Source organism: Taudactylus pleione, unplaced genomic scaffold (assembly GCF_031769625.1).
Source record: "Taudactylus pleione unplaced genomic scaffold, aTauple2 ptg001127l, whole genome shotgun sequence".
NCBI classification, from domain to species: domain Eukaryota; kingdom Metazoa; phylum Chordata; class Amphibia; order Anura; family Myobatrachidae; genus Taudactylus; species Taudactylus pleione.
The window spans coordinates 370,121-383,555 of NW_028285528.1; the positions used below are offsets into that span (position 1 = coordinate 370,121).

The following is a 13,435-nucleotide window of genomic DNA, read 5'->3' on the forward strand; positions in this document are numbered from 1 at the left end:
GAGTTCAGTATGATCAGATCCATGATAATTGGATTCAGAAGTAAATTGCCCCTAGTCACCACGCATAGACAAGTGGCTGCTACATATTATGTACAGATGCAGTGAATAATATGTGTGCGGGCTTGCTGAGCGTACAGAGGGGCATAGAAGAAAGTAAGTGATATCTGCTTTTCAGCGATCCTCCCAGCATCTGCTTGTTACATAGTATTACAATCAGACAATCTGTAGTCCCAGGCTAAATAATACCCCTTTTACAGCAACCGAATAACCCGGGTTATTGCCGGGTCAATCCGGGTTGAGGCTCTGTGTGAACGGCTTCCAGAAAAATTTCCCGGGTTGATTTACCCGGGAATCTTACTCGGGTTGAGAGCAGGGTTGAACACGGGTTGTTCCCGTGTCATGCAGCAGTGTGAACGGGTGCTACCCGGATTATTTTACCCGGCTACTTTCTGCTATTAGCTGATTGGAGCTTCTGGGGCGCTGGCAGATGTCATTTGTCAGGGCCCTGCAGAGAGACGCACACGCAGCCATTACTTGCCTGCCTAACCTCCTGCACATAGCCTGCACCCACAGCCTGACCAGCAGCCACAACTGCAGCCTGTAGCAATGCTATAAGCAGTCCCCACCCCTCTCTTTTGTTGCCTTTTGTGACCATCTTTGTCAGACCTTAAAACAGACCATTTTTAATGACTTCTATAGAGAAAAGCAGGGATTACCCGGGTTCAGTGTAAATGGGGCAAACCCGGGAATAACCCGAGTCGAATTGCAGTGTAAACGGGGTCTGAAGCCGAGTTCGACCCGGGATTGACCAGTGTTCAAATTCCAGGGTCGGACCCGGGATTTTGGTGTAAAAGGGGTATAACAGTTTCAGAAATGTAAGCTGCAGGAAAGTGGAGGAAGGGAATAAAAGAGGACACAGGGCTGGGGTGCTGCTGCTGGAAGTATGTCTGCCTGTGCTACACAGTGAGATAAGAGTGAGCCGTCTCTGCCCAGGTCCATAACTCCTGAAAGGAGAAAAATAATATGATTTGTTTGTGTGGTTTTGTCCTATTGCATTATATGTGAGCTCTTCCTTTTTATCTTTGATATATTTAATTAAAAGTTAAGTTTTAGCATATATCGAAATGTACTGATTTCATGTGTTGGATTACTCTCATGGGAGCACCTCTGTGTACTCTATATTACTCTCATGGGAGCACTTCTGTATACTCTATATTACTCTCATGGGAGCACCTCTCTATACTCTATATTACTCTCATGGGAGCACCTCTGTATACTCTATATTACTCTCACGGGAGCACCTCTGTATACTCTATATTACTCTCATGGGAGCACCTCTGTGTACTCTATATTACTCTCATGGGAGCTCCTCTGTGTACTCTATATTACTCTCACGGGATCACCTCTGTATACTCTATATTACTCTCACAGGAGCACCTCTGTATACTCTATATTACTCTCATGGGAGCACCTCCGTGTACTCTATATTACTCTCATGGGAGCACCTCTGTGTACACTATATTACTCTCATGGGAGCACCTCTGTATACTCTATATTACTCTCACGGGAGCACCCCTGTGTACTCTATATTACTCTCACGGGAGCACCCCTGTGTACTCTATATTACTCTCACGGGAGCTCCTCTGTGTACTCTATATTACTCTCACGGGAGCACCTCTGTGTACTCTATATTACTCTCATGGGAGCACCTCTGTATACTCTATATTACTCTCACGGGAGCAACTCTGTGTACTCTATATTACTCTCACGGGAGCAACTCTGTGTACTCTATATTACTCTCACGGGAGCACCTCTGTATACTCTATATTACTCTCATGGGAGCACCTCTGTTTACTCTATATTACTCTCATGGGATCACCTCTGTGTACTCTATATTACTCTCATGGGAGCACCTCTGTGTACTCTATATTACTCTCATGGGATCACCTCTGTGTACTCTATATTACTCTCATGGGAGCACCTCTGTGTACTCTATATTACTCTCACGGGAGCACCCTCATGGGAGCACCCCTGTGTACTCTATATTACTCTCATGGGAGCACCTCTGTGTACTCTATGTTACTCTCATGGGAGCACCTCTGTATACTCTATATTACTCTCATGGGAGCACCTCTGTATACTCTATATTACTCTCATGGGAGCACCTCTGTGTACTCTATATTATTCTCATGGGAGCACCTCTGTATACTCTAATGGGAGCACTTCTGTGTACTCTATTTTACTCTCATGGGAGCACCTCTGTGTACTCTATTTTACTCTCATGGGAGCACCTCTGTGTACTCTATATTACTCTCATGGGAGCACCTCTGTGTACTCTATATTACTCTCATGGGATCACCTCTGTGAACTCTATATTACTCTCATGGGAGCACCTCTGTGTACTCTATATTACTCTCACGGGAGCACCCTCATGGGAGCACCCCTGTGTACTCTATATTACTCTCATGGGAGCACCTCTGTGTACTCTGTTACTCTCATGGGAGCACCTCTGTGTACTCTATATTACTCTCATAGGAGCACCTCTGTGTACTAATTTTGAATTAATATTGTGTTAATTTTTTATAATGGTATCATATGTATCCACCACTACTATCTCTGCACATACCTTTTACTAATTAAGAGGTTTCATGCCAGTGATCAGGTCTTATACCATTCCCCTTTCCCATCATACTCCACAATACTGGGGAGGTCAAGGGATCTGGGAGTGGCATCATTTCTATATTAATACAGGGACATGACTGGGGAGGTGAGAGGGTCTGAGCGTGTCACAGTGACATCACTTATATCTATAGTAATAATACAGAGACATGACTGGGGAGGTGAGAGGGTCTGGGAGTGTCACAGTGACATCACTTATATCTATAGTAATAATACAGAGACATGACTGGGGAGGTGAGAGGGTCTGGGAGTGTCACAGTGACATCACTTATATCTATAGTAATAATACAGGGACATGACTGGGGAGGTGAGGGGATCTGGGAGTGTCACTGTAACAAGTAATAATACATTACAGTATAACCAGGGGATGTGTCGGCAATGACTGTAACATTGTGTGAGTCAGGTTCCTATAAGGTGTCGGGATGTCACTGTCCATATCTCCATGCAGGAGGGCGAATATATGGAGGCACACAAGGATCTGTACAAGAATGTGATAATGGAGAATCACCAGCCTCTCACATCACTGGGTAAGAGGAGACTCATTTATTGTACCGGGGAGAGCAGGTATGGGGCCCCCTATATCACACATCTCCTGGTAAGCACATATATACACTGTACTCAGTCACTGTGTGTCTCCTGCAGATGGACCCAGTAACAGAAATACCCCAGAGAGATGTCCCCGCCCTCTGTGTTCCCAGCACTGTACAGAGGAGAATCACAGGACCCCACAGGAGCATCAGGTAAATAGGATTTAGGGTCTCACAAAATACTAAAATGGCTCACTATATGATCTATAGAGAATTTGTGTGTGTATTATACACTAATATTTAACTGTTTATTCTTAATTAAATTAGACTTGATTATTTTATGCGTCATGTAGAGTGTAGATCTTGCTGATATTAAGGCAGAAGATACAGAGGGAGAAGAAGAGACGTGTGTGACTGATATGAAGACAGAAGATATAGAGGGAGAAGAAGAGACGTATGTGACTGATATGAAGGCAGAAGATATAGAGGGAGAAGAAGAGACGTATGTGACTGATATGAAGGCAGAAGATATAGAGGGAGAAGAAGAGACGTTTGTGACTGATATGAAGGCAGAAGATATAGAGGGAGAAGAAGAGACGTATGTGACTGATATGAAGGCAGAAGATATAGAGGGAGAAGAAGAGATGTATGTGACTGATAAGAAGGCAGAAGATACAGAGGGAGAAGAAGAGACGTATGTGAGGGGTGATCAGCAGTGTAAGAAGGAGGAAATCCCTACAGATATCAGCACAGGTGAGTAATAAACACTTGTTACAGAAAAGAGTCACATATTCTCTGTTCAGTCACTATAGCAATCTCTTATCCTACACCCTCCTTTGACAGTAGAAATTCCTTAGTAAATTGTTTCTCCACAGTGGGGGAGTCAGGAGCCATCTGCCATCATTATACTCCTGCTCTCCACCTCACATCATGTCACTGTGTGTTACCAGCCCAGAGATCTGACCAGTCTCCTCCACACACTCCTTCCTACTATGGGGATCCAAGCCGCCCCTATTAGGCAGCCTTATTTGCAGCTACCTGTGCCTTCTCACAATCAGTGCAGGGCTTAGCACAGGTGTCTGCCTCCTTTCAGCAAATGCTGGATAGGGATCCTACTTCTGGATGCAGAACGTCCAGACGTGAGAGCCCTGTCCCCCAGGCAGTTGAGGTTTCTGATTCGGAACTCTCCTCGGATCAGGATTAGGATTGTTCCGGTGCCTCTGAGGATGAGACCTTGTCTGTTCAGGAGGAGCCTCTCGCTCAAGTAGATATTGTTGCCTTGGTTAGGGCAGTCAGATTGGTTCTTTCTATTGAGGATGAGGACCCGTCTCCTAGACCCAAGGCGCCAGTTTTCAAACGTCAAAAATAAGTCTCAGTTGAGTTTCCTGAATCTGAACAGCTTTAGGTACTACTAATGGAGGCTTGGACTGCTTCTAACATGTGGTTGCAGGTCTCCAAGTGCATTGCATCCTTTTACCCGCTCCCTGCCAAGGAGCGTAGGAAATGGGAGTCTCCTCCTCCTATGGACTGGCACATTGCCTGTCTTATCAAGACTTCTACCCTTCCTATTTCAAATACCCTCAAGGATCCAAGGGACACGAAGTTGGAAAATTTCCTTAAGGGAATTTATGCACATGCAGGTGCTATCGCACATCTGGCCATGGCATCTGCGTGGGTGGCTAAGGTGATCGGCACTTGGCCGGATGCCCTTGAGGAGGGCCTTACGTTCCGGCCCATGGCAACCAGCTATTACTTCTGGTGGCACATATCAAGCAGGCTGCTTCCGAGAAAGGATGAAGTGGCTCTTGACACCGGCATCTTAACTTCCAATGTGTCAGCTTCTGTGTTGGCCAGAAGGGCCCTCTCGCTGCACTCCTGGTGTGCTGACTTGGACTCTAATAAAGTCCTTGAGGCCCTTCCTTATTTCATTCTATTTGGGCCAGAATAAGATAAAATAGGCGCCACGATGGCGGGCTGAAGGTAGACAGCATTTCTACCTTCAGCAGCCCCTAGAACTAGAGTGTCCTCCTTTTGCCCACAAGGGAAAGCCAAGGGGCAGTCTTTTTCTAGGTCCCTGAATTCTTCCGCTCAAGCCTAGAAGCAAGCAGTACTGGCCTACCAGATACTGCCAAACCAGCTGACAAGCCTACCGATTGACAGGGCAGGCCTCTCCCTGGGAGACCCCAGTACGGGAGTCTAGCTTTTGCTTTTCTCAGATGTCTGGTTGCCTGAGATCATGGAATAGGCTCACAGGGCTACTCCCTGACTCTTAGGAGGCGGGCACGTTTATTTACCACAGACCTGGGAAGTCCGGAAAAATCAAAAGCACTGCAGGAGTCAATTCGCTTCCTCCCAATTCTCAACCTCAAATCCCTCAACAAATATTTATGGATTCCCAAGTTCTTTATGGAATCTTTGCTCTCCATCATTTTGGCCTTGGAACCGGGGTATTTCATGTCCTCCTTAGATGTACAGGCTGCTTATTTACGTGTCCCTATCCGACTCAGTCACCAGCGTTTCCTCCAGTTTGCAGTCAAAGAGGAGCACTACCAGTTTTGGGCCTTGCCCTTTGGTCTTTCCACGCCTCCTCGTGTTCACGAAAGTCATGGCATCTCACTTGCGGCGCAAGGGTATCAGAATTCTCCCTTACCTGGATGATATACTTATCTTGGCCAGATCTCTGGATATGCTCAATGAGCACCTTCTCCTCACAATAGATCTTCTACGGTCACACGGGGTGAGTCAACAATTGGAAGAAGTCCTCCCTGACTCCGGCCCAGGAGATGCTCCACCTTGGGGCTCTGTTGGATTCACGGGTTCAGAGAGTGTTTCTCCCAGTGGACAAGATTCAAGATCTACAGGACAGAGGGCCTGATTCAGACCCGGTCGCAAGTGCTGAGCGCTTGCAACCGGGTCGATGGTGGCCCACAGCGCATGCGCACAACGTCGTGTGCATGCACGAGACCCGGCTAGCGACAGGCAATCCGTCGCTCCGGGTGTCGCACCAAAGGGGGCGAACTGTCGATGATGAGTGACAGCTCGCCCCCTTTGGTGGGCGGGCCAGGGGGTGGCTGCCCAAACGGAGGCATTCCCATGAGAACGCCTGCCGTTTGGGGGCGGCCCCACTGACAATACGAGTGATGTCAGTGGAGAGATTCCGGGTCTGTTAGAGCTGAAATCTCTCTTGGGCTTGCGGCCACAAGACCCTACCACAAGGTTCTCGGCGCAAGCCCGATGGTCGCGATGGTCTTGACCATCGTGACCATCATCATGGCCGTTCGCAATAGCTGTGGGTGGTCACCCACAGCTATGCTAGCGGCCAAGAGGCCGCTCCAGAAAAAAAAAGCCCAGCCCTGATTCAGAGCGAGCACTCTGTCAGAGCGAGCGGCTCTGAATCAGGCCCTGATTTCAAGGGTTCTTATTTCATCGCCGTGTGTCAATTCACACCTGCCCGCGGATTCTGGGATCTCTGGTCTCCACCTTCGACATGGTGGAGTACCCCCAGTTTCACTCACGGCCTCTCCTTGTGGAGATTCAGACTCATTGGAATGGATCCCATCTGCAGATCAAGCTGCAGACAATCATCTTATCTCGGAATGCTTGGCGCTCCAGAGCTCCCACTTGGACAGGGGTCGTTGCTTCTGAATTCTGGACTGGGTCTTTCTCGCCACGGATGCCAGTCTTCACATGTGGGGAGCTGTAACCTGCCAGCAGTCCTTCCAGGATCGATGGACGACTCAGGAGAGCAGTCTCCCGATCAATGTCCTGGAACTTCGAGTTGCCTTCAGGGTTCTCTGTCAGGCTCAGCAATTCCTTCAGCATCGCCCAGTCCAGGTACAATCAGACAACGCGACAGCCATCGCTTACATAAACCATCAGGGCAGCAGTCGCAGTGCCATGAAAGAGGTCAGTCGCATTCTCTGTTGTGCGCAATATCGTGTTCTGGCTCTGCAGTTTTCTTTCCGGGGGTTCCAGAATTGGGAAGGACTTTCCACGTCACCAAGACGTCCTCTCCTGCGAGTGGGTCCTTCATCCGTACGTCTTTCAGCTTCTAGTTCATCGTTGGGGCCTGCCAGAAGTCAATCTGACGGTGTCTCTGTTCAACCACAAAGTAAGGCTCTCGCACCAGAGACCTGGGCTCTTCTGGTGGTCGCCTTGGCGGTTGCATGGACTTTCAATCTCATGTACGTATTTCCTCCGATCTCACTTCTGTCGAGGGTTATCCGCAAACTCAATTTGGAAGGTGGCACCGTGATTCTGGTAGCTCCTGATTGACCACGGAGGGCTTGGTATTAAGATCTTTTAAACCTCTCCATCAATGCCCAGCAACATCTTCCGCCACGGCGGGATCTTCTGTCTCAGAGCCCGTGCTTCCACCCGGATCTGACTCGCCTCGCTTTGACGTGGTGGTTCTTAAGACATCCGTCTTGAGAGCTAAATGTTTTTTGCGGTCAGTCATTTGCACCATGTTAAATGTGTGGAAACCTTCTACCGCCAAAGTTTAACATCGGATTTGGCGCTCTTACTTCTTTTGGTGTTCTTCCAGAGGTTTTAATCCCAGATCCTTTCACTTCTCTTTCAGAGACATATTTCCTTGATGCCGGATGTTTGTACTTTCTTTCAGGGAGTTCTGCACGTGCATCCTCCCTTTGTTTCTCCGGTGGCTCAGTGGGACTTGTCCCTGGTGCTTTGGGCTCTTCAGTCACCTCCTTTGAAGCCTTTGGATTCGTTGGGCCTTCGTTGGCTCACATGGAAAACTATTTTCTTTCTGGCTATTGCTTCGGAGAGTGTCGGACTTGAGCGATCTGTCATGTCGCTCTCTTTTTCTGATCTTTCATTTGGACCGGGCCATACTTCAGACTTGACTTGGCTTCCTTCCGTAGGTGGTTTCCAGATTCCAAGTCAATCAGGAGATTGTGGTCCAAGCTTTTCATTCTCTGGACGATTCGGCAGATTAGGCCTCTTTAGATGTTGAGAGGGCCCTCTGCATTTACCAGGGATATCTGGAAGTCTGATTCCCTTTACATTCTCTAAGGTTTCCACAAGCCTACAAAACAGACCATAGCCAGGTGGCTTTGCTAAATCCTCTGGCCCTCTGTCGTGTTGATTGTTCATTCAAACAAGATCAGTTGGTGCCTCTGTGGAATAGCTTTGCAAGGTGGCCACGTGGTCTTATGTTCACACGTTTATCTGCGGCCTTTGGGTGATGCTTACTCAGTGCAGTTCTGAAGAGTCCCCTCTCTTAGGGGGTTTTACTTTGGGACGTCCCCAGCATAGTCCCTCTGTCCTACTATGGACAAGTGAAGACGAAAAGGAGACTTATGTCTTACTTGTTAAGTCCTTTTCTTCAAACTCTATAGTGGACAACATGCGCCCATTCTCACACACCTGACTGGTGGGGTTTTTTCCTCATATTCTGGATTCCCTGTCCCTTTGGGTGTTTGTGTCTTTCTGTGTGCCGGTCTTCCTTCCCGCTCCTGCCTTGGGCTTGCTAACTTGACTGGTCTGCCTCGGCTAGGGGTGGGTTATAGGGGAGGAGGAGCCTGAGCTGCACGTTCCTAAAGATTATAACTTTTAGGTACACAGACTCCACCTGCCGGCCTATACCCCAGCATAGTCCCTGTGTCCCTTATGGGATTTCGAAAAAAAGGACTTAACAGGAAAGACCTAAGTCTCCTTATCTCATACATCAGGAGCCATCAGCCCCTGTTATACTCCTTCTCTCCCCCTCAAATCATGTCACTGTGTGTTACCAGCCCAGAGATCTGACCAGTCTCCTCTCCACACTCTCTGGTGTATCTCATACATCAGGAGCCTTCAGTCCCTATTATACTCCTGCTCTCCCCTCATATCATGGCACTGTGTGTTACCAGCCCAGAGATCTGACCAGTCTCCTCCCTGCACTCTAAAACCATACTCACACATGCCATCTGCTTGGTAATCCTATAGTGTTGTATTTTATCTGTGCAGCAGGAGCCATATCTGCTGTATGTACATTTATTATTGTAATAAAGTAGCTGTACAGTAGTTTGCAAATTAAAATTAAACCTAGTGGACTCAGTTATAGTATTATTAACCGTTATTTTTATGGAGTCTGCATTGCCTTACGCAGTATATAAACAGAAATATTGCAAGTGTAACACGGGAATAGTGCAAAAGACTTACAGTAATATAACATTGTAGCACATGGGACACCAGCTATAACAACACTGCAGCTTATACAGTCACAGTAACCACAGAAGCAGCATTGGCTGAGCCCGATGGTTCAATGCCGCTGTTAGTATTGAGGAGGAGGCGAGAGTATAGGTCAGGGAATCGAAAGCACAAAAGTCAAGAGTGCCCTGCTCATTACAGCTTACAATCTATAAGTGGAGACGCAGAAAGATGGGTCACAAAAAGGGGAGAGACAGTGACTGAGGAGCATAAAGAGGAGGGTTAGAACGCGTGCAGGGACGCTTTAGTAAAGTAGTGGGTTTTGAGAGTCTGTGTGATGCTTTGGAGAGAGAGCGAGAGTTCCAGCGGTGGGGAGCAGCACAGGCAAAGTCTTCGAGGTAGGAGTTGGAGGATATAATGATTTGGATTGAAAGGTGTCCGGCATTGGCAGAGCAAACTGGGTGATGGGAGAATGAAGGGAGATGCAGTTGGAGACAATTGGGTGAGGGCTTTATAGTTGAGTGTGAGGAGTTTGAATTTGGTTCTGAAGGGGATGGGGAGCCAGTGTAGGACCTGTGGGAGAGTGGAGGCAGACGCTGTGGTTTGGAGAGAATGAGCCGGGCAGCAGCATTGAGGACAGATTGGAGTGATGAGAGATGGGTGTTGGGGAGGCCATATAGGAGGAGGTTACAATGTGAAGAGTTTGAATTTGGTTCTGAAAGGAATGGGGAGTCAGTGTAGAACCTGTAGTAGAGGGGAGGTAGAAGCAGTAGTTTGTAGAAGATGACACGAGCAGCAGCATTGAGGACAGGTTACAGTGCAGAGAGAGAGGTGTTGAGGAGACCACATAGGAGGAGGTTACAGTAGTCCAGTCTGGAGATGAACAGTGAATGGATGAGGGTCTTAGTTTCCTCCAGCGTGAGAAAGGGTCTGATCCTGGAGATATTTTGAAGTTGAAAGCGGCAAGGGTGGGAGAGGGACTGAATGTGGGAATTGAAGCAGAGGGCAGAGTTAAGGATATCTCCAAGACAGTGGACTTGTGGGATATAAGAGATGGTGAGGTTGTAGATGCATAGTAAAATTGAGGGAGGTGAGGGGACTCCAGATAGTGGGAAGACAATTAGGTCAGTCTTAGACATGTTAAGTATAACAAAGCGCATAGACATCCAAGAACATTTGCTCCTCAATGTTAATAATTATGTCTTTTCTAATACATTTGTTTCCAGTAGATGGGCTCACAAACAGGAATACCCCAGAGGAAGATCTCATTGTGTCTCCAGATTTTAAAATAGAAGATAAGAACATCAGACAGGATTCTCCAGGAGAAACCCCCATTACCCTAAATATACATCCAACACTTCACAGTGCGGATATATCATCTGATCCTTCTAATCATGAGGAACATTCTCCTGATAATTCAGATCTTGTTTCACACAGTACAGCTCATAAAGGTGATACAATATTATCTTGTTCTGATTCTGGTAAACATTTTATACGTCAGTCAGTTTCTATTATACATCAGAGAAGTCACACAGGTGAGAAACCATTTCCATGTTCTGAGTGTAGGAAATGTTTTACACAGAAATCACATCTTGTCAGACATAAGATGATACATACTGGTGAGAAGCCATTTACATGCTCTGAGTGTGGGAAATGTTTTATATATAAATCAGTTCTTGTTACACATCAGACAAGACACACAGGTGAGAAGCTATTTTCATGCTCTGAGTGTGGGAAAGGTTTTATATATAAATCAATTCTTGTCACACATCAGAGAAGTCACACAGGTGAGAAACCATTTCCATGCTCTGAATGTGGGAAATGTTTTAAACATAAATCAGATCTTGTTATACATCAGAGAAGTCACACAGGTGAGAAACCATTTCCATGTTCTGAGTGTGAGAAAGGTTTTACACATAAATCATTTCTTGTTAGACATAAGATGATACATACCGGTGAGAAGCCGTTTACATGCTCTGAGTGTGGGAAATGTTTTACATATAAATCAATTCTTGTTACACATCAGAGAACTCACATAGGTGAGAAACCTTTTCCATGCTCTGAGTGTGGGAAATGGTTTACGCAGAAATCATCTCTTGTTACACATCAGAGAAGTCACACAGGTGAGAAACCTTTTCCATGCTCTGAGTGTGGGAAATGTTTTACACTTAAATCATCTCTTGTTACACATCAGAGACGGCACACAGGTGAGAAACCATTTCCATGTTCTGAGTGTGGGAAATGTTTCCGATATAAATCAGATCTAGTTACACATCATAGACGTCACACAGGAGAAAAGCCATTTCCATGTGCTGAGTGTGGGAAATGTTTTACACATAAATCAGCTCTTGTCACACATCAGAGACGTCACACAGGAGAGAAGCCATTTCCATGTGCTGAGTGTGGGAAATGTTTTACACAGAAATCAGCTCTTGTTACACATCAGAAAACACACGAGTGAGAAACCATTTCCATGCTCTGACTGCGGGAAATTTTTTAAGAAAAAATCAGATGTTCTGAGACATCAGAGAACTCGACACAGGAGAAATACAATTTCAGTGAACTGATATTCATGGACCCTAAGTGCTGCTCAGAGCACAATCCAGGTGTGTAGGGGAAACACAATGAATAGAGTCTAAGTAACAAGTAAAAAACATATAGGTGGCATCTAGTGACAGCGTCATTGCAGTGCTGCTAGTCCATACGTAGTGTTCATGCTATCACCCTACACCCTTCACAAACCGTGTAATTCCTCTTTCGTACCTGGAGTGTCACTCTCTGCTCTGGTGCTTCCCACCAATTGTGGTTTATTGAGCTAAAATCTAAAATCATATAGAATATAAGGAGAAGGTGGAGCCACTGAGCCTGAATCAGTTACTGAGCCACAACAATTGTATTAGAGGCATGAATATTATAGAGGCATCTATTATACCAGATTACAGTATAACACACAGAGGAAGAAGGAATGTCCTATAATGCAGCACAAAAATAGAAGGAATCATATATAAAATGTAACTTTTATTATTGAGTTATTAGAAACCTTGCTTAGTGACAAATTAAAATCAGTTAGAGTCTAAGATGGTGAACAATAAAGATTGTAAAAGTAATATGTTTTATAACACGCTGATCCCATATATGCTGCTATCCTGTAATAAAGTGCTTATGCATTCATTGAGTATTTGTAACTCTCATTTGACCGTAATCACTATCCCTCTAGTGTATTATATCATTACAGTGTGACACATAGACAAAGGTAACACATTTGTCATTCCATGTGTGTGTGATTGCACATCATATACTGAGGGCATGTCTGTAATCACTATATCCCTCTAGTGTATTATATAATTACAGTGTGACACATAGACAGTGGTAACTCTCATTTGTCATTCCATGTGTGTGTGATTGCACATCATATACTGAGAGCATGTCTGTAATCACATTTATCTCCCTCTAATGTATTATATCATTACAGTGTGATACATAGACACAGGTAACTCTCATTTGTCATTCCATGTGTGTGTGATTGCACATCATATACTGAGAGCATGTCTGTAATCACTATATCCCTCTAGTGTATTATATAATTACAGTGTGACACATAGACATAGGTAACTCTCATTTGTCATTCCATGTGTGTGTGATTGCACATCATATACTGAGAGCATGTCTGTAATCACTATCTCCCTCTAGTGTATTATATAACTACAGTGTGACACATAGACACAGGTAACTCTCATTTGTCATTCCATGTGTGTGTGATTGCACATCATATACTGAGAGCATGTCTGTAATCACTATATCCCTCTAGTGTATTATATAATTACAGTGTGACACATAGACATAGGTAACTCTCATTTGTCATTCCATGTGTGTGTGATTGCACATCATATACTGAGAGCATGTCTGTAATCACTATATCCCTCTAGTGTATTATATAATTACAGTGTGACACATAGACATAGGTAACTCTCATTTGTCATTCCATGTGTGTGTGATTGCACATCATATACTGAGAGCATGTCTGTAATCACTATATCCCTCTAGTGTATTATATAATTACAGTGTGACACATAGAC

The 13,435-nt window shown here is 45.5% G+C and overlaps 1 protein-coding gene across 3 annotated transcripts in view; it reads left to right on the forward strand.

Moving 5' to 3' along the window:
* LOC148453573 (uncharacterized) overlaps window positions 1–11,900 on the forward strand; it is a 286,887-nt gene extending 274,987 nt beyond the window's left edge. The window contains exon 10 of one of the 3 annotated variants that reach the window (XM_088461959.1): window positions 11,099–11,900. In XM_088461959.1, the coding sequence (XP_088318085.1) occupies window positions 11,099–11,820 (722 nt within the window). In that variant the 3' untranslated portion in view covers window positions 11,821–11,900. Of the gene's footprint in view, window positions 1–10,876 lie in introns of all 3 variants that reach the window. The other 2 variants (XM_088461958.1, XM_088461957.1) reach the window with 2 other exon arrangements.
* Window positions 11,901–13,435: the final 1,535 nt, after the last annotated feature.